This window comes from Cyanistes caeruleus, chromosome 4, assembly GCF_971803275.1.
Source record: "Cyanistes caeruleus chromosome 4, bCyaCae1.hap1.1, whole genome shotgun sequence".
In the NCBI taxonomy this organism is placed as follows: domain Eukaryota; kingdom Metazoa; phylum Chordata; class Aves; order Passeriformes; family Paridae; genus Cyanistes; species Cyanistes caeruleus.
In genome coordinates, this window is record NC_141704.1 from 48,173,711 (window position 1) to 48,200,380 (window position 26,670).

General features: G+C 37.5%; 1 protein-coding gene across 1 annotated transcript; it reads right to left on the minus strand.

Annotated features, from left to right (window-relative positions):
- Window positions 1-1,075: 1,075 nt before the first annotated feature.
- On the minus strand, window positions 1,076-26,344 carry CAND1 (cullin associated and neddylation dissociated 1). Its single transcript, XM_086884471.1, has 15 exons — window positions 26,037-26,344; window positions 21,629-21,772; window positions 15,244-15,398; window positions 13,232-13,355; window positions 12,562-12,818; window positions 12,375-12,480; window positions 11,721-11,866; window positions 10,387-10,679; window positions 9,585-9,726; window positions 7,477-8,970; window positions 6,614-6,709; window positions 4,730-4,899; window positions 4,468-4,632; window positions 4,135-4,242; window positions 1,076-3,064 (listed from the first exon to the last, which is right to left on the minus strand). The coding sequence occupies exons 1-15, from the start codon at window positions 26,102-26,104 to the stop codon at window positions 2,840-2,842; spliced, it is 3,693 nt and encodes a 1,230-aa protein (XP_086740597.1). The 5' UTR covers window positions 26,105-26,344; the 3' UTR covers window positions 1,076-2,839.
- Between the last annotated feature and the right edge of the window lie 326 nt (window positions 26,345-26,670).

The window sequence follows — 26,670 nt, forward strand, 5'->3', positions numbered from 1 at the left end:
ATTTTAACCCAAGAATCTACAATGCAAGGACTGGCCAACCATTTTTATATTATGCACAAGCTTGTTAATTGGTCTCAATTGTCTGTGTGCGAAGTGATGAAAAATACTAGAGAAAGTTCTAATTTTACCAAACATCCTAAGAATAGCCTTTCAGATTGCTAGTTTTGTTTTAGTGAGAGAAATTTCCTATTTCAGTTTCAAATATTTAGCATTTAAAAAACAGCTACAGGTACTCCTGACATCTTCTTTAACAGAATTACATGAACGTAATTGACCTAAAAGCATAAACACACCAGATTTATACAAATACTTGGATATACAGAGGGAAAACCAAAAAAAACTTTCAATCTAGTGATCCAGTGAAAACGAGTGGAATTCCAACACCTAATATGGTTAGATTTTGTAACACAAATAAATTCTCTCAGTAATTATGGTGCAGTTAAAATCTTTAGGAGTCTGTCTTCCCACATCACCAAAATAACTAACTGCTATGTGGAGACAACCACACTCAGAATTTCTGCAATTTTCAGGGAACACTTATTTCTTATGTTCCCACCTGCTTGATCAGTGGTCAAAGTGAAGGTTACTCTTCTGCAAGAAAGCATTCACCAGGTAATATAGCTCAACCTTCCCTTCTGTCTGTAAGCCTGCTCCCCTGTAATGTACTGTAAAACAAAGTGAAGGTGATCTGCCTCCAGCACACCAGGTGTTTGTCATGGTAGTGCATAAGCACACACAGATCTGTCAACTACAATATTCTGTTCACTTACCATTGTTACCTACTCCCTTTTCCTATTTTAGCCTCACGGTTCACGTTTATCATTCCATTCTCACATCTACCTTTAGATCTATAAAACATTTTAATATGCTCTGAAAACTTAACACAAGAAGTTCAAAGATTAGTTTGACAACTAATTAGCACAACAGATTCTTAATTAGGAGGCCTGTATATTGCTGCAATTGAAGTAGATGAATTATACAGTAAGATAATATATACCTAATTCACAGTGCTTTTTCTACTGTATGGTTTCTTTCTAGACATCCCACTCCTTTGTATAACATTTAGATATGTTGGTATGTTTAATCTCATTTATTTCTACTTCTAGAAGACAATTGTTACATTAGTATGAAGACTTTGGAAACAGAGAAAGCTACATTTTTAAAAATTTCTACAGCATTAGAATTGTTACTATTGAATGAGTTCATAGACTTCTTTGTTCAGGTCCTTCTACTAAAATAAAATGTACCAATATCTCCTCTGCTTTTCCCAAGCTGCAAGCATGTAAGGTGAAGATTTTGCCCCCAAGCCCCGATGCTCACAGGAAGCTGTCTCTGAGGTCATAAAAATGAATGCTTTTTTAGTCCCGTAGCAGCTTATGCCATGTACCCATGTAAAAGTTTCCAAAATACCAAACTAACTAAAAAATACCAGTTAACTAAAAAAATTCAAATTAGTATCTGATCTTGGGGCGGGGGGGGGGGAAATAGAACTAAGTAGTTGCATTAAACAAGTAATGAGGCAGTGGTCCCACTTCTTTTTGTTATTAAATTCCCAAATCCAGTTCATTGTGGGACTGCCAGGTATCCACTTCTGGTCCATTTCTAAATTACTTCAACGTATCCACAGAAGAATATTTTCTTCTGTTTGCTTTCTCTCCAACCTTTTGGCCATTCCCTGTTTCCTGTCTCACCAGAATACTGTATGACACTTGCATCATTGCAGCCTACTGGTGGTTCCATGTGCCAGAACAAAATGAGGGTCTGGCAACACTCGTCTAGCTCACACCATATACGAGTGCCTTAACAAAAGCTGTCAGGTGAAAAATAGGAGATAGAATCCACTGAAGACACCTCCTTCATACTTTTATAACAAAAGCAAAGCTGAATCCTGAGTTCAGGAACCACTGAGCCGCTCTTGTTTTCTCTACTCATTTTATCTCCATCTTGTTTCCTTCCTATCTTGAGGTTTGTCCACCTCAATTCCAGTGGATTCAGTCTTTGGGAATGAAAACTGCAGAAATTGTCATGTTTACTGTAAGAACATCTGCATGGTCATATTACTGGCATTTTAAAAAGCCAGGTGGAGAAAACAAACCTTCATTCATCCCTTCCTGTATGAATGGCCTGTATGTCAAAATACCTGAAAACTGCACTGATACAGTAGAACTTATTTTAACTTGCATTACGAATAAACTGCACATGCTGTTTTACAGACAATATATATTTGTAAACTTGCTCATGCAAAATTAGTGTGCACAACAGGGATATTGGTTTTCTAATCCCCACATCTGTAAAAATGACATTTATGTCTGCTCTTTTTGAACTGTGCCCAAACTCTCTTTTTAATATAATAAATCTTACACATAATTCATCTGCCAGCCAAACAAATTTATGAAGCTGAAACAAAAAAGAATAAAAAGTTATACAAAAAATATGGTGCACCTGGACATTTGATTCCCACCTCCCCCCCTTTTTTGTTTACAAGTAGAAAGAATGAATAAAAGAAAAAAAAAATCATGGTCACAAAATTTCGACATTTTAATCCTAAACATTACAGGGCAAATGGATGTTGGAATTTATTTCCATACACCATGAGTCAACTTTTTAATTCCCAAATGTGGCCAAATCCACTAAAACAAGAGTGGTTAAACTCTGGACTATGGAAATACATTTCTGGAATAAATGCTAGAAAAGCAATTATGGGGAAAGCCAACTGTCTCCATAAAGGTAAATAAAGTGGAACAATGTGTAGATTAGATACTTTTTCTGTTTCTTACTCATAACCTGTCAATTCAGTGCATCATATGGTTCAACATAATGGTCCCCATTAGACAAACATCTAACTAGTGTCCATTGATTCCAAGTTAGTAGATGATGAATCTTTTTGGATACTTTCAAAGATGGCAGCCAGCTCAGGGTTAGAGCTTATCTGTGACTGAAATTCACTCATTAATGGACTCTTCTCTGCTTCTGGAATGGTTAGAAGTGCTGCTACAGCTCTCATAGCAGATCGTTTTAGTTCATCTTGCTTTTCAAACTCCTGTTTCACTGAGTTCGCCTTTACCTACAGAAAAAATGAAAATATGCTTGAAACTTAACTCAACCCTCCCTCTGGATCAATCTTTAAAAATGTACTTTAAAAAAACAAGTTTCCTCTCAAAATTATCTAAGCTCTTAAAAAAACAACCAAACAAAAAAATACCCCCAAATATCCTTTTAGCAGAATTTTTACCAGCAGTTTACAAATAAGACTGAAGCTTCAATACTGCAAGGTAAGCCGAAAAAACTTGTAAGCTGCCAAGTCAACCACCTAATCAAAGCAACTACAGCAGCCAACCTTTAGCTAGTAAGGTCAGTAAATGACTTTGAACTGCTATTATCACAGTACTCCCAGCTTCCAAAGAACAGAACTTTTTAAAGAAGTAGACCTTCATTGGAATAACTGCTTAATCTTCTGCTGTTATTCTCAAATATATTTCAGTGATACGAACATAAATTAGAATTAAAGGCAGTCAATTTTCATGATGTGAAATATAGCAGACTAGAGTAATGGAAAAGCAAGGTAGATCAGGAAATAAATGACTGTCACAGCATGCAGGTGAATCAAGACCAGAGCAGGACTGGAAGGAGACTAACTACAAAGATCCAATAATCCTGTAATATAAATGAACAAAAGGTTGGGTAAATGACAAAAAGTCTAACAAAACTCTAGACAAAAGGTCTAACAAAACTAGGACTACTTTACACTGTCTTCATCAGCCAAAGACTTGTCTGAAACAACACCATCATCAGAAATCAGAGAAACTCAGTATTCCAGTTTCACTATTTATAATGAAGTAAGATTTCCAAGTTGCCCAGTGGCAGCTAAATTTTTAAGGAACAAAAGAAATAGCATCAAAGAAACAGAGGATTTTTAAAAAGAAGCTTACAAATCTACCTCTCCATCTGTAATTTAAATAAATTTAATACTTGTACAAAGATGCATTCATTTCTAATCTAATTATCCTGCCTACTGCAGCTTATCAACTGTAACTCAGGAAACGCTGCAGCAGTACAGAGGCATTCTTTAAACATGAGTTCGTTTATATTTCTATAAGAAAACACAAAATAATGGACTTAAATAAGCTGAAATACCTTAGTTGTACATGTAGCACGCAAAGGTTCGACGAGCCTGTCCAGTCTCTGCAGCACCGCGCTCGGACAAAGGGTAGACAGTCTCACCAACATTAAAAAGGTCAGCATCTAGGGTAAGGAAAAAACCCAGTTCTACAAGTTATGCCTGGCACATATATGGAGATATATTTCCTGTGATGCTGTGTAACCTTTTGAACAGTCACACTTTAAACAAAATGGCAAATACAGCGAAGGACTTAAGCATATGAAGTAGTATTTTTACCATTTCAGTCTATTCACTATTTGAAGTATTCTGACAAAGTCACTGCTTTCACAGAGAAAAATAAAGCTAACCTTAATATCATAGTGATCCTTCAGACCATCTTCAACATGGTTTAAGAATTCAAATATATCTAGTCTATCCAAACAGCTATCCAATAGAGTATACATGCACTCAAAAGCTGCTTTCCTTATGTCCAACCCATCATCAACTGTATGCTTAAATGGTCCCATTTCCACCTGTGAGTGAATGAAAAAAAAAAAAGATTAGGTAATACACTTCTTTTAAAAATAATCTACTTACATATTTGGCACTGTTTTTCCTCACTTAACTTACCTCTCTGATTAATTCCTTTCTGACTTTTGTTTCATTGTAAAGATGAGGAAGCACAGTATCTAAGAGGTCCCTTATCAAAGATGGTTTATTGTGGGCAGCTGAATTAAATGTCACTAGGGCTACTCTCCTGACATTGAGATCTGGGTCCTCCAGAGTTTTCAGAAAATCACCTGCAAGCACATACAGAAAGAAAGCAACTTGTGAGGATCTTTTTCATTTGAAACTTTAAAATATCTTTCCTTAGTTTTAAACTTTCAAAAATAGATACCTAATGCAGGGGTTATTTTAATGTAACAGACACCTGCTATTTCAGCATGATTACACAAATAAAGGAGTAATTATAACAATATGAAAAGTATTAATATAATTGATACACAGTATTTCATATAATGAAAAAGTAGTACAAGAAACACCATCAAAATAAATGGCCATCACAATGACATAAAAACTTTTTTCTGAAGATATGGCATGTAAATTAATGGAAATTACATTTAACCTTTCCTTTTCTCCATTTATTAAAATTGTCTCAAAATACACATTAGAAAACAAATTTCAATTTCTACAGTTCAGGAATTCAAAAACACCCCTTAAGGAAACAATCAACATACTGATTTTTAACCCCCAAATTAGCATATACTGAGAATACCTAAATTACTGTAAAATAGACCTACTCAGCATGTATTAATGTAGCACCACCTCTCCCATCTCACCCTATCTTTGGGCATTTTTAAATTATATTTCTCAATACTTTTATAGCACAGCCTTGTTAAAATAAATGACTGCATGAATATATCCTCAACGCTTGTGGAGACTGGGAAGTTATGAAACAACTTCCCTGAGGAATGAACATTTTTTTCAAAAAACCAACAAGGTGTAAAAACAAAGGGACTCTTACATCCACCAAAAAGCTGGGTAACAAAACTCAGAATGACAGATTTTTAGAGTACTAGATATTGATAGCTTTTTGATTGAATAATCAGTAAGTATTTCCAGAAACCAAAGGGGCAAGGCAGCTTCAGTGGGAGGGGAAAAAACCCTACAAGCATAATTCTTGAATATATTACTTAAAAAAAAAATAAAAGAATGAAGCTTAGTGATAAAAATAACACACAGTAAAGTGACTTCATTTCCTTATAAATAAAAAACTTGCTCTTCATAAAATTTTATGCTTTTAAGCATAAATATTCCCCTCCTATTAGGTTAAGAAACATAGACAATTTTTTTACAGATCTTTAGACCTGTAATTAATCAAGCGCAAAACATTCATAACATTAAAAAAATCTACAATACTTTGTTATACAAATGAGAAAAGAAACAAAAAGCCACAGCACTGCAAAAGTCTTTGTCATTCTGATGTTACACTGAAAGCTCCGATTACCTTATCCCTGTATCAAAATACACACAATTCCAAATGCTTTCAAACCATGAGCATTACAGAATCACAACATCCTAGATTTACAGTTCAAAACCTGACAATACTCAGAATAATTCACACAAGCATACATGTTTTAAGTGACTGAATGTCAAATATTTCCAAGACTACCACATCTTACTATATCAAACTGATATAATTTGGCAAAAACATGGGAAAGGAAATCAGCTTTTGGGTCCCATCCTACTAAAAACATTAGTTTCTGGTATTTCATGTCAGAAAGTCAATACACAGAATTTTTAATGACACCATTTTTACTGCTCAGAATTCAAATATATTACTGTTAACAGAAATAAATTGGCTACTATGGAAATATCTCGTAACTCTTCCAACAGTTATCACTAGCAGCTAAATTTCAAAATCTTTTATTTCTTGTAACACAAAATACAAATTTTAAAGGTAATTCTCTTGCCTGAAAAGATGGAAGCTGACAGTTTAAGTGGAGTACTTACCTATGCAGTTCTTCAAGAGTGGGTCTATGGGTTGTGGATGATCAGAAATAGTGAACTTAACAGCAGTAACCACTGAACTTCGAGCATATGAGGACCCTAATATGAAACAAAAGGGTGAACATGCAAGATTAAAACAACAACAACAGAATCTAAATCATGCTCAATGCCACTCATTCCTCTTAGACTTCTAATACTCTTAAGAACAGCAAACAAGAAATGCTATTTATTACTAGCAAGGCAATACTCAAATAAACCCAGGGATGGAACACTTTAAACAGGGAAAAAATACCATAACATTGTAATAAGCATGTAATATTATCTCCTATAGAAAATTTGAGCAATAAGCCTATCAAAAAAGATTATTTATGATCACATAAAGGCCTACAAAAAAATTCTCCCCTTTACAGCCGAAGAACATGGAGAAAACAGGTGAATACAGTTCTTGATATGAAAATGATTAATGAATTATGCACAAAGATCTTTCCTAACTCTTAAAAACTTCAGAGTTCTTATCTGAAAACTAGGAATATAGTAATTTACACCAGAAGACCAAAATATTGCAATTGGTTTTTTAATTTGTCCCTTAGTCGCCCATGCTCCTTCCTCTTCAAGTTTATAGCTCTTTCTTAAACATAAAATTGTTAACAGAAATATAAAGTCTGAAAGCAGAACACAAGTAATTCTTCTTGTGTATGGTTAACAACTTCTAGTAAAAGCAGAAAAACTTAACCTTTCATTGTTAGGGGAGGGGAGCACAACTTCAAGCATAACATTAAGCAAATAATTTGAAAAACTAGACCTGTTTATTAACAGGTATCATAAAGCCATCTGCTCCAATACTTACATGCATTACTATTCCTCACCTGATGCCAAGTATCCCTTGAGTCGTGGAAGCAGAGTCTCTGGGTCTATCAACGTAAGCTTGCCCAAGCATTCAGCAACAACATTCCTTGTACCCTCTTCTGCACATTCACAGTGTTTCAGGAGTAAGGCCCAGATGTTCTCAACATATGGTTTGAGACCAATCACTGACGCAGAGCTAATTATTTCTTTCAAGGAATGCAGAAGAAGGTATTGCCTTTTAGGTTGACTGGTTATTTCTTGTAGGACAAAGGGCAGGTACTCAGGAAGATTGCCAACACTAATACTGCCTAAGGCGTAGGATGCCGCTGACTTGACTTCTTCACTAGGAGAAGAGAACGCTTCCAGTATTACAGACTTCAGCTCAATTTGTCCACTTAAGTCAATGTGATGCCCAACTTCCCCAAGAGAAAGCAAAGCCAAAAGACGAATGGAATCTGTGGACCTTGAGTTCTTAACGTCTTGAATGAACTGACCTACAACAGCCGGTCCTTCCTTAGGGCAGGCTCGGGTAAGGGCAGCAACACATTTGGCAATGGAATAGTAAGACTGCTTGTGAGTAAGTGCTGTGCTCTGTGAGTACACTGGACCCGTTAACATGCGCAGTAAATCCATATAGCCTAAATTATTTGTACCAGTCACAACCAAAGCTTGGAAAAATTCTAGCATGGCACTAAGTGCTCCACCCTGAAGAAGGGGTGATCTTACCAGCCCAATAAGTTCATTGAGAATGGAGCCACTAATCTTTGACAGGGAGGAAGGATATACTTTAGCCAGCGTTGTCAGAAAACTGATGGCCATCTGTGATACGTGCATATCACTTTCGCTAATCAGAGGTGGGAGCTCATCCAGGACTGCATCAATCATGGCAGCTGTCAAGCTGTCACTGTAATTCTTAATTAAAATATCTAGAGCAGAAAGAGTGCCCAGCTTCAAAGCTCGCTGGTTCTTTCTCAAAAAAGAAGCAAGAATAGGAACTCCTTCCCCAAGGATTGGTCTCAAATCTATCTTCAAAGGAGAACCAGCAATCAATGTCATGGCCTTCACTGTAGTTAACCGAGTGATCTCATTCTTCAGTCTCTCTAGAAAGATCTGAAGTGTACTAGGCAGGTCTGTGCCTAGACTGTCACCAAGGCTACAAATTATTTGACCCATGCAAGATATTGCCCTTTCTTTCACCTCCTGGTCAATGTCAGCAGCCTTTAATCTCTTGATTGTACAAGTAAACAAATCTTTGATGTAAGGAGTAGCATCAAAGGAAGTAGGCTGGTCTAAAGGACGAATAACCTTCACAAGTTGTTGGGTAACCAAAAGTGCCTCTGATGTTATCTTGTAAAATGGGTCACCAACACAAGCTACAACTGGAGGTACCAATGCTTGAACATGAGGATGAAAGACTTGGGGAGAATGATTGCAGAGGATCACATACAAACAGGACAAAGCATCTATCTTCAGATTAGAAGAACTTGATTTGTCATTCAGTGAAAAAATTATTCCTGGAAGAAACCAAAAAATTCATTTTTAGGGCAGGTATTTATAGAGTCTGCCAGAACACTTCAAAATTTCCCAAGAAAGGCAGCTATACAGAATTTATGGCTCCCCATCTTTCTGAATGCTTCCAAACCCCTTTCTTCACTTTATTCAACCGATTAGCTCTTAAGCTACCTCATCAAAAGACAATGGGCCATTCAATGGTTTATGACATATTTTCTTAATTATAAAGAAATTTAGAACCTTCAACATTTCCAGCCTTACTTTTCACCATTACTTCAAATTTCAACATTTTAAATTTTAAAAGCTAAACAGTGGAAAATATTTTTTTCTGTTCAGATGGAAAAGAAGGCAATTAGATCTTGTAATTAAGAAACAAATTAGCTTCTTTTTTCTTTAAGAAAAAAAAATCTTCAATCTTCTTTTCAAGATTAATGGAAATACATGACTAAAGCAATTCTATGGATATACAGAATAGCTGATTATTTTGCCATTTTCTTTCAACAGAAGCCACACTTCAAAGTTTTGCAAAAAGCAGAGTCAGGACTTAAATATTTTCATGTTTCAGAACTCTCCATACCATTTATAAGTATTTAAGTTAATGCTGTGTTTCTCTTACCTGGAACAAGTACAGGAACATGTTGTGTTAGGGCTCCAGGTAACACATTTACTAGCTCAGTCAGCATGTTAAAGCAGCACTGACGAGTCTTCACACTTTTCTCCTTCATCTGTTTGTGCAAGGCTTTAACTATGTTGGGAACCTGCAATCATCACACATGCGTTAATTGATTCAATAGCTGGCATTTCTTTCATTATTGATGACTGGGGGGATATAAAGAAATATATGCATTCTAACTCCCTTATTTCTCTACAGAACTAGAGAAGTTGTAGGAACACTGGGAAATAAAGATTCAAAATAATTGCTTTTAAAAAAAAAAGTAATTTAGCTTTGAAAGGTGATTTGCATTAATAAAACTGTAGAGAGCAACAACTGAAAAGGCACCTAAATAATTCACTTAGAAGAAGTTTTTCAGCATTATCCTTTTTATTCTACAAATAAAATACGTTGCCGCAGATAAAACTTTATCTTGATCATTAGTGCTTACGTCTGAATGCACAAAGGAACTTTTGCTTTGGCAATCTGGCTAAATGACACAGGGCATGCAACTTTTACAGAGGAGCAAACAATTTTGATTTAATAAGCACATTCGTATGACTCAATTTCAGTTTCTAAGACTGCTGCATTTTTTTCGGGCCAGTTTACCCAGCATTCTCTCTACGTTAGCACTACAGGAATAAACTGTGACCTCTGTATGAAGGAAGCATGATAAAGCACATTGAATGAACTATCCTTATGAACACGGTGCAATTTCAACATGTCTTCTCAAGACACAAAGGTAACAAAAATCTTCACAAATAACCTGACTCTGAAGCATTGTCAAAGGTGTCTCTCCTTGTTCCATTGCATCAGGATCACAAAGCCAACTTTGCACAGGTCGAGTTTGTTTTAAAAGAGAAAGATATGCATGAAAAACATCTGCTTTAACATTCTCTTCACGTTCTTTGAATCTGGCTATTAAAGCAGGAGATACAGTTTTGTAGAATTCTGGAAGCATTTCGTGTCGTGTGCTAACCACAGCATCCAGACATTTAGCAGCTGCACGCCTCACTTTCCAGCTCATGTCATCATCATCACTATATTCATCATCACTCCCTTGAAAAAATAAATTATGCATATGTTCAAGTCTAGACAAGCAAAGCATCAAGTTTTATTTTAAACAATTAAAAAGAACACAGTTGGGTTCTTTGCATAAGATACACGAAGAAATAGGTTCAAAATTACGTTAAAAACCACACATATAAAAAGCCTTCTGAACAGCCTAACTTGTAATTCTCAGCCAATTTTTTCACTCTAATCTTCCACACATATTAATTTAAACTGTAAATAGGAAAAGGAGCACCCCATCATATTTCCAGCTTGACTACTGATTTAAAGCATATTCTTTCTTATTCATGACATAAACAACAAAGCAACAGTGAATACTAGCTGATTAAGATTCAACAAATTATTCTGTCTGCTTCTTTCTAGAGGTTAATCAAACTATACAGTGTCCCCCAAAATAATAAAAAAGTATAAAAGAAGCAATATAGATTTTTCAGGTCTTAAAGCAACAACTATACAGCTCACTCCTTCCTTTAGTAATGAGAATTTACTCATTCAGTTCAGATCACTTGTGTGTCCAAGTTTTCACCAAGCTTACATCTGACAATGCTTGCCACAATATTAGCAATAAAACACCTTGTGCCTTTCAGTCTGAAACACTTTTATCCTACAAAAAAATACGGAGTCATTTTCAATCTATTCTGATTTTATGCATTAGGTACCAATATAGTGGAAAGCAGTGAGAAGCCTTTCTCATGTCATACATGTATTTTCAATTCATTAACTGATGTTCTCACTTTAGTTATATCATGCCACATGCTTCTGCGTTTTTCCACCTTCCAGGCTTTTTAAAATATTTATCTTGTATTTTATGTTCACTCTCAGAATTACTGATCTCCAGCAACAACATCCTAGACTTTTATTCCAAAAATAAATTCATTAGCCATGTTTAAAAGAGGTACAAAATTTGAATGAAAGTACACAGGTCATTCAAATGCTGGTATTCAGGAATATTACCACCCATACCAATTTTCTCAGATGGGTGCAGGATCAAAAGCTCATTCTCTCCCCCAAACCAAAAAGAGAACATACCTTGATCATCATCATCACCGCCATCAGCATCCATAGCATTTTCATCTTCATCTTCATCATCATAATTGTAATTAGGATCATAAGTAAGATATTTAAGACAAATGTTTATAATAGTAGATACATGAGGATAAACTTCTTTAGGACATCTGTGTAATATAAAAGTACAATCAATGTCAAATTACTTTGAAGTACTAAAATATTCCTAAAAAAGATTTCATGTTGCATACTGTACTCTAGAGAGAGCAGCCCGGACAACATCAAGGCATCCATCTAAACTACAGAAATTCAAAGAAGGGAAGGTCAGAAAGGGCAATGCCACTTTGCAACAGGATCTGTTAGATTGGAAGGTTGCAAAGGACTCAGATATGCTTTTGGATACCAATTTTTTATCACCACTGTTGGACACAAATATTATCAGAATACTTCCCACCTCTTGTTTGTACAAGTAACAATGGCACAGTAGAAAGTTGGCAGAGTACAGATATAACATACTGCTTAAGAGTTAAGTTACAAGACAGAGTTATAGGAACTGTTCCAGCTCAAAGCTTGCAAGAGTATTTTGTACGAAGGAGACTGTCTCTTGACAGCTTACAACTGAATGACACACTATTAGATCTTAAGAAAGCCTGAAATAAGAACCCATGAATGACTTACCTCCTAACAAAAGATTCAAAGGCTTGAATGCAGTACTCTCGTAGCTCATCATCATCTACATTACAAAACTTTACAACCAAAGGAATTATTTTCTCAAGATATTCACCTGGTAAGAGAAAAAAATTAGCTAAGCAATTACTCTCACTGAAAAACCTCAAAGTAAAGATAATTTATATATTTTTCTTACCTATTCTATGACCTGCTTGCCTACTGATAGCAGCAATACACTGTATATAGGTCCTAGTTGTTGACATGGAATCATTTTTAGACAGCTCTGTCAACAGATGTTCAATGAGGTCAACAAAAACCATATTGCCACAACTCATAACCAGGTGACCAAGAGCAATGATGGTTCTTTTCCTCACAGCAAGTCTTGGGCTGGTCAGCTGGGGGAGCAGACAGGTCAGAATTGAAGGATGGAAGTTAACAAGCAGTCCTCCTTGCCTTAAAACAGACAAAACACAAACTCAAAACCAATTGAATCTAGATAACTTTGTTCATATACTGTAACACAATCCTTCAAATATTCCCCAAACATCACAAAGATTCCAATCAAATATTTAAATTTCTTTCTTTTTAAAAGAAGAAATGAGTTTAAAAAAGACCCTCAAAGCAATAAACATTAAAATAAGCTTAAAACTAGAGTTCTCAGAAGATGAAATAATAATTGATCTATCAACCAATTATCTTCAATACATTCACTTATTTTTTCTAAATTAAGTTTCATCTGTACTTAATATTACCATATTATTTCATATAACTTTGAGTAATTTAATTTTAACATTTGGAAAACTGAAGTTCAAGCTTTGAGGAGTATTTATGAGCATTCACCAGCATATTAAAAGAGGGATGTTTACCTGCTCAGCATGTCAGCCATGATATCCAGTGCCTCCAGTTGAACAGACACATCTTCCTGCTTGGCTATAGCACTAGTGAGACGCCCTGTGATCTTTTTGCAAACATTCGCTGCTAATGCAGAACCTGAAAGTAGAACAAAACCTCAGCATTTCCATGATATTAAAAATATTAATAATAAATATTATTACTATTTAATATTAATAATATAACACAGATTTATTAAATATTGATAACATGCATAATATTAAATATTATGTATTAATAACATCTAATATTAAAAAAATACAGCTTTTAACATTGGAGATTATGTTTGTGACTATGGAAAGCGACCCAAACTACAGAAAGGAGTTTTTTTCTACGCAAAAAAACAGGCTTAAACGGCCACTCTGTTTGCTAATGTCATGTATGCTTTGCATTAGAGCTGAAAGACTATCTATGTAACTAACATACTAAAAGCAGAAGGGCTTCTTGTTCCAGAAGGTATACACAACAGAAGAAAACTGCTTTTGGAAGGGCAAGCAATGGAAAGTGAAAGCCACAAGTACAGAGCAGTAAATGAAAGGACCATAGGTAAAAATGAAGGCATAAAGTATAAGGTAAGGAAAAGCACAGAAGTAGAGCCACTTCTAATGGCAAAAAAAAGTAAAATAAAATTATTTTGCACAAGAAACTACTTAAAAAGTAAGTACCTGGAATACTACTGAAACATTTGAGAAAGGGGGGCAGAGAAATTTATATCGACAGTATTTTAAAATACAAGTAAAAACGTCTTTATAACAACTTCATAGTTCCCCCTTCCTCCAATTGTCTAAAGTTGTTTCAAGTAATTATGAGAAGGAATTCATATCATGGTAACAACTGCCCAGTGGTCAGTACTCATCTTCACCTGCATGAAATTCTTCTCGTCACGTGTTGTAAATTTCAATGTGAAATGAATACCATTCCATCCTATGGTAAATCTAGTTTACCTATATCATGGCTTATTCTTAATTACAACTGAAACTATAATATAACAAGTGGACAGTCTCATGTGTTACTATGGAAGCTAAGACAAAGAGACAATAATCTGTGTTTGAGTTGGAAGCAAGAAATAACATGTTGTTTATTTTTATAGTAGGAATATTAATTATATTGAAAGACTTTGCTGCATGGTTGTTTGAGCTTTACTTCCACCCAAAAATCCCCTTTTGCTTTGTGTAGGCAAACAAAAGAGTAAAAGCTTTAAACAACTGACTTAAAATTAGTTATTTATATAAAGCTTATGCATCTCACTGCAGCTTGATAGAAGCAAGATTTACATGTCAATTTTCAAAAGGGATATTAAAATCAGAGCTCTTTTTTTATTCAAGAGACCTCAGTCTCTAAAAACATAATTTCCAAAGCCTTTTTAATCACTCTCTATTCTCATTCATATCCTGCAATATGATATCTGAAAAGCACTTGAGTAAAAAAATAATGCTATTAACTGATGAGCAGTTCAACATTAGTGTCTCTTTTAGAAGAAACACTGCATTCATTTAAACCTGTGGGTAAGACTTTCACCAATTTAACAAGCAACTGTCAGAAACACAAGGTACTTCCCAAAACAATTCCAAGAAAGTGAGTCAAGAAATCAGATAAAGAAAAATACAGGAGTTAAAATCAATTTTGAAGTGTATTATCAACCAAAGACCAAGATGAGATTTAGCTATTACTACACCTAGATGTACTCCACCTGGCAATTACTAAAATAGAAGCTTTTACAACTTGTTATATTGAAGTTCACAATCTCCAAGTTTGTTTTCCACATTAATGCAATCCTTCAGTAAAAACAAAGTTCTTAAATTAGTAAAATTTGGCAATATAGTCAGAGAAAAAGAAACTGAAATGGTATTTGTGCCAGGTTTTTACCCTGAAACTAGTTCCAATGCTAAATTAACTGAATCCTCTTCCCTAAAACCCCCAACCTCTTCATTTTTTTGAATTAGTAAATGACAGAACTACATAAAGTCTTTAGTACAAAATGGCTTACCACTGGAAGCTGGGGGAAGTTCTCCAATCACAGTTTTAAGACCAATGCTTGAAATGTCACGTAATTGTTCTTTATCTGAAAGCATGTTTGTACAGAGGGTATCTACAATGGTCTCCACTTGATACTCCTTCACTTTACTCACCAGAGGTCCCAGGCTGTATGAGCAAGAGAAGAGTATTAAATTGACAATATTATTTCAAAATTTTGCATTAAAGTTGCATTAAGGTTGGTTTTCGTAGCAACACAGAGCAGAATTTTAAAAAGTGAAAACTTTAATCTCGTTGGACTGCCATTAACTTGCCATTAACTAACATAAATCTAACATTAATCTAGTAACAAACTATTTGTTTAGGACATGTTTTTTATTTGGAGCTGGAAATTAGTTTTGTACGGCTGTTCTGCTTCAGTCTCAAAACCAGAGACCCTCTTACTTCTGAGTTCACAAGAAGATTTATAACAAAAATTAACCCAGCCAGAGCCATCAGTTTAAATGCTTGACTGTCAGTGACTGCATAATTCACAGACAAGTAAACAATGTTCTTAATTACTGCATCGTTACTCTATACAACATCTGAATTCAGTCATGGCTCTATGCAGTAAGACAAACCCAAAATACATATTCTATCCCCAAAACTGTTGTATGTATCCCACTGCTGCTACCCTCTTTTCCCATGTCCAAGAATTAACAGAGAGAAGACCTAATTATTACAAAAAATGCCCAGCAGAGCAAAAGGCAGAAAGCAAGACATGCAAGCAGGTGGAGGACATGGAGAAGTAAGCTTTTGCACTAAAGTGCTGTGTGTGACTTACTGCACTGTAGTAACCAGAATAAGGATCAAAGTTTTGGCATCAGTGGTCTGTCACCATGTTAGGCAAACCTGGAGCTTCTCTTTTGATGGCAGCGCTCACTATGCCTTACCTCCCATGAACTCAGAACAGTGTTTGCAATTGAGGCACAACACTTAGATTAACACCCAGGCAATTCCCAAGGCAATCACACCTAGAAGTTTCCAAGCCTTCCTTCACAAACCATAACCTGCTTGGTTTCCTTCCCTCCTTACCCACCCTACTCATGTAGCAAAACCTTCAGAAAATACATGGCAGGGCAGGGGAAGAGTGGGCGGAGAGGCAGCAAAGGCCAAACATATTTGCCAAAACTGAAGTATCACTTACAACTAACTCAGTTTTGTTTTTGACATCTGAAACTGATGCTTTATGATCACATCAATGCACAGATTCAGGAAGATCGCAATTTACTTAATTTGCAGAGTATTTAATGGAGATTTATAGACAAATACATGAGAACAACTTTGGGATTACATTTTTAGAAGATACAGCATACAGGTAATCTCGAGAGAACTGTTAGTTGAGATACTGACTGGTACCTGATCAAAGGCATAAAAAGAAGCCCTTTAACTGCACATAAATGAAGATGTAGTGGATGGTTTCTCTCTTGCTTCAGCAGATCCTGCAGAAATTAACAGCTCTGACAGAGCCCCCTTCCTTAAAAGCAATCAGAACTCATGCCCTAACCTGACACTGCCCTTTAATTTAGGAAAAGGGCATTGTACTGGATTCTTTAGATTCAATCAAACTATCTCTACAGTCACTAAACCCCTGAAAGTAGGGAGGGGTATAGAGGACTATATCCACAATCTAATCTGGTAATTCTACTGCTTAATTTATGTTAAATTAATAATGTAATATTAAAAAAAATTCTCAACACTAATACTGGTAAAGACTTTTTGCCTCTAACCAAAAAACTCCTGATAAATCTGTACACAAACACCTGCAAACACAGATTATTACCAATAATTATCTCTGAAACACAAATACATCAAGCCATCCCGAGCTGCATTTGAAACATTTTCTGCAGTTGCTGAAAAAGCTTACAGCTTTCTTCACAACTTGATTTGACTCTTCAGTCAAGCTTTCCCTTCACTGTGATTCACTGACACATCTATACATAGTTTCTCTTCAAATACACAACACTGTCAGTCAGGCTACTCATAGCACTGTTGCACACATCTACTCTTGATGCATAGTAAATTGTTTTGCAAGCAACACAAGCACAAATCAACTCGAACAGAAACCTATAGAATTCCAAGGTACAATGACTCCATAGTAGTCCAGAGAAATTAAATTCCCTGTGCATCTCAATCAACAAACTACAGTATACAAGGTTAAAAACCCCTTGTTTTAAACCTAAACTGCTGAACAACTACTGAATTCTTTTGATTTAAATACGCTTATTTTTCAAATGCAACCTATAAGAATTAATATAATCACAGCAAAGGCCAGTCAATCAGATTCATCTCAGCTAAGGATCGGAAACACTTTTTTGCTAATGTTTTAAAGATGACCAAAAACCACTGAATTATATTAACACACATTATAAATTACAGTTCCTGGAAAGTATTAAGCCATATTTTAACTGAATCAGCATCTTTGGTCCTATTTATTCAACCTATTAGTTCAGCAGAGCAGACATAACAATCGTGAAGTAATTTTACAAAATATTACCTCAAGCTTTTCTGGTCTTCAAAATCAGTAAATACCACTTGTAGACCTTACTATTAGTCCCAGATTACAATCTTACCAGAATTTAAAAATAAACTATAACCTTCTTGTATCAATTAAGTTCTGCCTATAAAGCTTTTGCACTTAAGCATGTATTTTACACTATTTTGGATAGTTTTAAGTGCTCTTCGATCTTTTCCCTTTCACTAGCCAGTAATTCATGTCTAGGTTTTCTCAAAGTAAAAAGCTCATTCAGCTGCCTATGGAAATAAACAGCAACACACTGTCTCCTTTAAGTTACACACATCTGGAAATAAAAGAGTTCATAGCACAGCTCTGTATTAGGAAGCTGGAGACAAACATATAATCAGTTATAATCTCCAACTGGCATATTTTAACAGCTATCAAATAAGCACATTTATTTACAAGGAAAAATTAAAATTCACAAATTAAAAAAAAACCAAACAAACAACATTATTCAAATCACTAGCATAGCATGATGTGCAGTAGTGTATTACCAAAGCATACAAAATGCTTTAAAGCTGCTGAACTGGATCAGCCACACAGCAGCCAATACATGCATCATCCTGTTCACACTAGTGACTCAGAGCGTCAGGCAGAGCTCCCTATATTGAACAACTGCCCAGAGAAGTCACTCTGATAAATGCAAAGAAACTACAGTACCACAAAGGAAGAATCACTAAAAGTGCTTACTTTAATCCCACCTTTTCTCTAAGGATGGATAGATATGGGTACATTTGGCTTCTTACTGGTTTCAGGAAACATTTCACAATGTGAACCAAGAAAAATTTCTATGTGTAAGTTTAAATGGCAGAATATCAAAGTGTTCAAAATGAGAAACAGTTCATCCTTAAACTGCAACACTGAACATATGAAACAATTAATATGCAATTTGGGCCAACAGAGCATTACCAATATTATCAGCAATGAGGAACAAGCAATACCAACAGAATAACTATGCTCAGGCAAACCACACTACTTGACTATGCCAGATGCACATAATCTTAATAAAGCCACAGGCTGCCGCGTAACTACTGCTGCCATCAGCTGCACAGGATACCATCCTGGACCACACTATAGCTATAAACTAAGGATATGCTGTAAGAATAGCATTTTCCACATTGGCTGATGGTAAAACAGCCTATGACTATCAGGTAAAACATAAACCATTCCTTCAAAAAAATGGAGACAACAAAAATACATTGACTATTTTACATGCAATTAAGAAAAGGTAAACAACCTGCCGTTACTGACATAGGTTTCATCTACTGCCTGCAGTAAAAAGCTTAACAAATAAAACTCAATTCCCTTCTTTGGGGTCAAGATTAGAGCAAGCCAATTTTTACTTCAAGATTACTAATGCAGCTCATTAATTTTTATTTTTATTCATAAATGAACTGGACAATCATTTTGCAAGGCAGCTACCCAAATGTCCATGAACTCAAAAACTGACTTCTGCTTTGCTTTTACATAGTTTATCCTGCCCCAAACTGGCATAATGTAATTGAAAAGAGCAAGAACAAAATCACCAGTGTGCTTTGTAGAGATAATAAGAAAAAGGTTGATCAGCATTTTAACCAATAGAGCTCTTTTTACTCAAGTGTGAAAGCAAGCAGCAAATAAGGCAAAACTAGGAACACTGCTCACTTGTTGCTACACTCACCTAAAAATAAATAGTGCTTTATGGTTGCTCCAAGTTGTTTCAAATCTGCTGTGTTCAGTGACCTCGAGAATCAAATCTTCAAGGAGTGACTCTTATGCAAGAGCTTTATTCAGAACATTTCCACTGATCTACCTGTAGAAGTTCCCCTAACAAGCTGCAACACTTTTCTCCCTTCCTCAAGGAAAAGAACGTATCTCAGGCACAGACTGAAAAGTACATTGGGTTGTCTTAAATCCTCTTTCTATGAGAGAAGGAATTGATACTTTAATGGGTCATCAAGGGTCAGATGAAAGTTACTGCTAACGGTCTCTAAAGCTCACAACATTTAAATTAAGAGAGAGCTAAACACAGTTTATGCTCTCCTTAGCTGGAAGTGCAAAGAAATCCTTAACAGAAATACACAAGAGCAAAAAATACTTAAAAAATAAGAAAAGCCAAGAAAAATATGCTGGCTGAAATTAATCAATTTCAATTTCAATTGATTCAATTCCCAATGAATCAGACTTACACCCAGTGTTGTAGTAGATGGAAGACTTCAGATCAGCTTGAACTGTCTTAAAAAAACCTACAGCTTACTAGTGCTTAGCCTCTCCCATCCTTCACCCCCACCAAAGCTTCTACCAATTAAATTGCGGAAGAAAAGCACTAAGCCAGAAGAAAACTAAGTCCCTAAACCAGTCTGTAACAAAAACAGGTAAGAAGCAGTGTGAGAAAAGGAACAAGGAATACAAGAACAGCAAACAGGAAGCAGCAGCAGCATTAGGCTGCTCATGAACTGTATTGTGAGTACAATACTGTAAGCTGCTTTAAGAAGAGAATACAGGAGTGCTGGGTGGTTTTTTTTGTATTCAAAGCGTAGCTGCAAGTGATTAGGACACAAGCAAAAACCAAAAACCACAACTTGATGCATTCCAGAACATACACATGTCCACCTTCTATATGGATGTTCACAATTCACCTGAAAACCTTCCCATTATGTTTCTTGCCCCATTAAAGTAAATTTAACACTGCTCCTTATTTGGATTTCTCAAAAACACTCCAAACTTGAAAGAGATTCAGTCACTTCAGTTAAATCCAAGAGTTTTATCAATATATCAAAGTAACCTTTAAAAACTGAAGAACTGTTAATAAGAACAGGATGTTCTTATTAACACACAGGAAATCATCTATTTTCTCATTCTCTATCCTTTGCAATCTTTCTTTAAAGTTTTAGTCAGCATTACTTGTACTTTAGGTCCTAAATTCTAATACTGCCATTAAAGATCACGATATTTGTGTCTATATGTATATTTAATCTAAACTTCAGGATGTACATTAGAAATGAGTTTTTCATGTATGCTAAAATGTAACTTTTCCACAAAATGCTATTGCACACAAAGACAATTCTAAGCCTGAGCCAAGTTTCACAACAATATGTTCTTCTGATTTGAGCTCACAAACACAAAACATTCTCAGGAACACTATATGCCTATTAAGAGAGCCCTCTTTAAAGCACACAGAAAGTCAGAATGGTCAAGAACAGAAAGTCATAAGAAATGTAGCACATCTTCAAAAGATGCTCTGGAAAAGTCAAACCATATGTAAAGCTCAATAAAGTGAGGAAAAGAGGGCAGTGAAGCAACAGAAGTCTCTGAAAGGTAAGTAAATGCACCCTGATCCCATAAAACATTAGCAGTTCCTGTAAAGCTTGTAAAACCATTAGCACAATATTCTGAGTGTTAGTGAAGAGGTAAGTTCCACATTTGATAACCTAGGCCATATCTTTACTGTTTCATGTTTTCATCTCTGTTTGAAAGCAACTCCAGTACTATAATTCTTCCCCTGCACATCATCTAAGGTCTTAGCACCAAGTATCAGTGTGGGAACTACCACTGAATTATAAGCTTTTTCTATCTATTTAACAATCAAGAATTAACACCAAAGAACAAGTGTGTCGCTCAAATACTTTCAGCAAAGACTGCATGTGCTATTTGGTGCCTGAAACCCCAGTCTCCAATGTCAACAAAACATAATTTTTTACTTTACAACAATTAAGGGAGCTAGTCTACCAGAACTAGGTTTCCTTTGTGGACATCAATTTCAAAATCATTTTGTGTAGCAGTGGTCTACTGAGTTTTCAAAAGTGTTTTATATTGTTCACTCATTACACAATTCTTTACATCACAGGAAAGTAATACCTACCATTTGACAGCTAAGTTTTGCACCTCACCATTTTTATCTTCCAGTAATTTCAAAATCATCTTCACCACCTTTCTTTCACTGTCATCATCCAGCTTGATAGAATCTTTCTGTAGTTCTGTCATCAAGTCATTAGTAGCCATAAACCTGACAAAAGATATGAGATAGTTATTGCTAAAGGGATATGGGTTATTCACAGTGCTCAGGATTCAAGATTCTCAGTTTCCATAATTTGCTATCAAACAAATCACATTTAAAATGGAATTATTGTGGTCTGTTTTGTGATGCATACACATTTATAAAACAGAAAGGAAGAAAAACTGTATTTGAAAATGACAGTAACTTTTGAGTTAGGTCATCATCTTTCTCTTATGATGACAACTACATATTTTACTTCCACCATTTACATTATACTCCACATGATCCCTGCACAGAAAAACTAACACTTCCACAGATTTTAAATAATCCTTTCGTAAGCTATGCTGATGTTGTAAAAAACAAGCTTTTTTTAACTTTGTTAAAAAAAGTTTATCTCTGCTCTTGAGTTTATTTTAAAACAAGTTTTAATCAAAAAGAAAAACTGTTTCTCAAACATTCTCCCATAAAATCCACAAAAGCCAAACTTTAATTAATGGAGAAATAAAAGTTAATCTTATGTTCCACATGTTTTTCATTTTCTTGCCTTGTACAGACTAGCTTGTTTACAGCCCAGAAAACAGATGATCACATTTATCCAGCTCACAATACAGGGTACAACAGTAAAGAAAAAAATTAATTCTTGAGAGATCAAGCAAATAAAGTCATCTTTCATATAAATTCAAAAAAAAAAGGATTTATGCCTTCTGTTTCTTTCCTTTTGAAGTCTGTTTCACAATCCATTTTTCTTTTGTAAGTGCCCTCTCTTCTCAGAAGCAGCAATACAGATGCATTACTCAATTAGAAATCCCATGGGCTTTGTTATTGACACCAACCTCCATTGAAAACTCTAAACAAGGGTCTGTAGTTAAACAGTTTAGGGTGACATTTGGACTTCAGGCACATCAGCCCCAAGCAGACATCACTTTAGCTCAGGTCATGCTTGGAAGGTTATCTCTGCAGCTTGACATGCCAGATACTTTTACTGAAAACAAAAGACTCTGCATAATCTTAATATGCATCATAAATACCAGATGCCCAACTTCACATGATGGACCTCAACTTGTCCTGTTTTTTAATAATTCCAGTCTAATGGTTCCAAGGTGTTTCTAAGGTAAGACTTCACCCCTTTTTCACTCACTCCAACAGTCCCACTGAAGCAAACCTGCAGTCTGACAGGAACCAGATGTGCACAAAACCAGGCTGTGGATGCAAAACATCAGCTTTTAAGCACAATGATGGACAAAGGCTACTTGGTAAATAAATGTAACAAACAGATAGGACCTAATTTAAGGATGTACATGAAGTCACACAGTACTAGAACATTCAAAAACTGTCTCCAAGTTCCTGCTGTATTTACCTCCTTTTCTTAAAAACTGAATAGCCTCCTCTCACCTCCTTGGTCAATAGCTCCTATTTACTAGCCTTAGAAGTTCATGTCCACTCATCACCTACTTGTCAGTTCCTAAATTAAGCAGCGCATGCACATCCTCAGTGCACCAGCAGCCTCTGCACTCAACTGCAACAGAGCACTCCGGGTAGACTCCTCCACTGAAACATGCAAACCAACCCAAACACCACAATGGGGTGGCGAGGTCAGGCGGCATTCAGAAACATAGTTTTAAGTAGTTTCAATGTGACTTTTAGTCAGAACTCCCCCTGCCTGCACATCAAACTCTACCTGGTGCAAAGCAGGCGGCGTGTCAGCAGCTCCTCACACCCTGTATTCAGAGCAGTCATTCTCCTGCTACAGTGAGGACACTCCTTCTCCCGAAGCCAGACTGTAAACTGCCACCTTACCCGACTACCCGTTTTAGAACTTAAGCCCAAATTTCCGTGTGGACAATACATCCCTAAGTATGGACATCTTCCAAGAAGTACATGCTCCAGCTCTGCATCGGACAGGTCAGTTTATCCAAAAAAAGGAGGATTACATTTTACAGTAGGCTGCTTACATGAACGGTTGTTTTACACTCTGCTTCCTGATATCTACAAGGTAACTACACTGTCCCTATTCAAACAGATGTGATCTAAGAATAAATGCACTTAACATTACTAGAACTAAATATTATTTTATCTGTTAAGCAAATACACAAAGTCTCCTAAAATGTTACTCCACAACAGCCAGTTGGTAAAGTTCTATCATCACTCATTCTTTTCATGGTTTGTGAAGTTAGATTTTAACCTGTGTTAAGAACTTTTTTTTAACATTTGAGAACTTCAAAGTTGTTCACAGCTACTAGAACAGGTAATTTCTGAAGTGTGCTCTACTAAAGGAACTACACAAAAAGTTTTAATTACACACAGCTAGGAGGAAAAAAGTGTTTGCTACAATAGCACTGGACAGGTATAACCTACCCCTTCCATACAGAAAGTTTTTCACTCATAAGAATCAGTATTTACCACAAATTCACTGAGACTTACTAAAAGTCATCCTCCCTACAAGTACAAAATGGAAATTTCACAGAAACAAATTAGCATGAAAACAGTACAAAATCTTGTAACATTTGGAGGAAAAAATGTTTCAGTCTAGTTTCAGAACAATTTAAAGAAATACAGCAATTTTAATTTGTCTCTCTAAAAAAAAAACAAAATTTCTAGTGTGAACTCTCCAGATAACATAATGCTATTAAAATTTGAAAGAAATTCACACAAAAAACCCACATAAAATTTGTGTCCAGTGCTAAAACACTGCCAAAACCTAACAAGATTATTCAAAACCCAACTTACATATCACCATCTCTTCCTTTAGATTTTAATATATTAAGAAGAGGCTTGTTTGGATGTCATCTACTTTAATCATAAACTAAGCATTGTGATGCTGCAGCAAAGCAACAAAACACAAGTGCATTTATAGCCTTTTCCCTGTCTGTATTGATATACTCTCATTGACAAGTAAAGCCTTCAAACTTGAATTTCTGGTTGTACTCAATACCAAAACAATGTAATTCTTTTTAATCCAATGCTTTGCCAGAGATACCAGGTAAATGTATTATCTCTGCTGTTTTTTTAACTGTTTACTTGTATTATTTCATTTTCTGATATTTTGCCTTTTATCTATTTATTACAAAGCAAGCAAATGTTCCAATGAAAAGCAGTGCTCCTGTGACAGATCCTGAACTCAGAATTAAATTCCAGTCTTGTCCCCATAAGACTCAACTGGATTTCTCTCTGGATGCACAGGGGCAACACCAAACTACACGAGGAGCACAAAATCCCACTGGTCTTTTAGATCCAGCATCCAGAAGGATATGAGCTTAAGATCACAGAATCATCTGGGTTGGAAGGGAGCTCTGGAGATCATCCAGTGCTACTCCTCTGCAAACACAGGGTCACCTAGAGCAGGTGACACAGGAACATGTCCAGGTGGGGTTCTAAAGTCTCCAGAGAGGGAGACTCCATGACTTCCCTGAGCAGCCTGTTCTAGTGCTCTGCCACCCTCAGTGAAACAAAGTTCTTCCTCATGTTGAGGTGAAACTTACTGTGGCTTAATTTATGGCCATTCCTCTGAGTCCTGTCATTGGGCACCACTGAAAAGAGACTGGCACCATCCTCTTAGCACCAACCTTTCAAATAACTATATGCATTAATAGGTCCCTTCTCTTCTCTAGACTAAACACACCCAGCTCCCTCAGTCTCTCCTCATAAGGGGGATGCTCCAGTGCCTTTATCATCGTGGCCCTCCACTGCACCCTCTTCAGTTTGCCGTGCTGGCTGTCCCTTCCTGCTTCTATTCGTAGAATCATAGGACCTGTGTTTTTTGAAGCTGAGAAGAGACGAGGGAGGTCACCTCACCCGACCTCTGCTGCTCAAGGCAGGGTCAGAGACAGCTGATTGCTCAGGGTTTCGTTCCTTTGGCTTCTGAGCATCTGCGAGGTCAGGAATTCAGACCTCCAGCTTCTCCTGCCCCACGCGAGTCAGCAAACCTGGCGGCCGCTCGGCAGCTCCCGGCTGCTGGAGATCTCTGCCCACATTGCGGGGAGGCCGCGGCGGTGCCCGCACCGCCGCGCCCCGTCCTTCACGGGCAGCGAAGGGGGGAGGGGGGTCCCCTCACGGGAACTTTTTTCCCGGGGCAGCACCAAGAGATTCGCGCCCAGCCCCGCAGCCGCGGCGCGGACAGCCCAGGCCCGCGGCACCGGCCCCGCCGCCAGGCACCTGCCCCCGCCCGGGCCGCCGCGGCGCCAGGCCCGGGGCCGGTGCGCAGGCGGCCGCGGGGGCAGCGCGGCCGCGGGGCCGGCGGAGGGCGCGGAGGGGCGGCGGCGGCGGCGGATCTCACCTGAAGTCCTTGTCGCTGGATGTCATTTTCTCCAGCAGGTTGGAGATGTGGTACGAGGCGCTCGCCATGTTGACGGACCCGGCCGGAGCGCGGGGAGGAGGGAGAGGCGGAAAGCAGAAGGCGGCGGCGGCGTCTTCCCGGCCTCACCGGCTCCACTTCGCCCGCGGCTGCAGGGGCCGGGCCGGGCCGGGCCGGGGGCGGCGGGGCGGGGGCGGCAGCTGCGGCGGACGCGGCGGGAGGGGCGGGGAGGCGCGCGCGGCCGCTCGCGCTCGGCGCCGGGTCGAAGGCCGGCGCTGTTGATTGGGTCCGCGGGCGGGCGGGAGGCGCGTGCAGCCCTGTGACACCATGTGACGTCAGAGCGTACGTGGCGCAGAGCCTGCGCGGGAAGTTCAGGCGCCGCGGGAGAGTGGCGGGAAGGGGGGGAGGGGGTGCCGGTGAGGCCGGGCAGGACTGCGTGTCCCAGCGTGCATCGCGCTCACGTCCAGTCGGGGCCATTAGCGGTGCACGCCGGGACGTGTAGTTCGGAGTGTGGAGGGTGTCCCGTTCCGCAGTGGCTGCTGGGATGCGAAGCCTCGTTGTGGCGCGGAGGAGACGGCGGCGACGCGGGAGCTCCTGAGGGAGAGCGGGCTGGGGC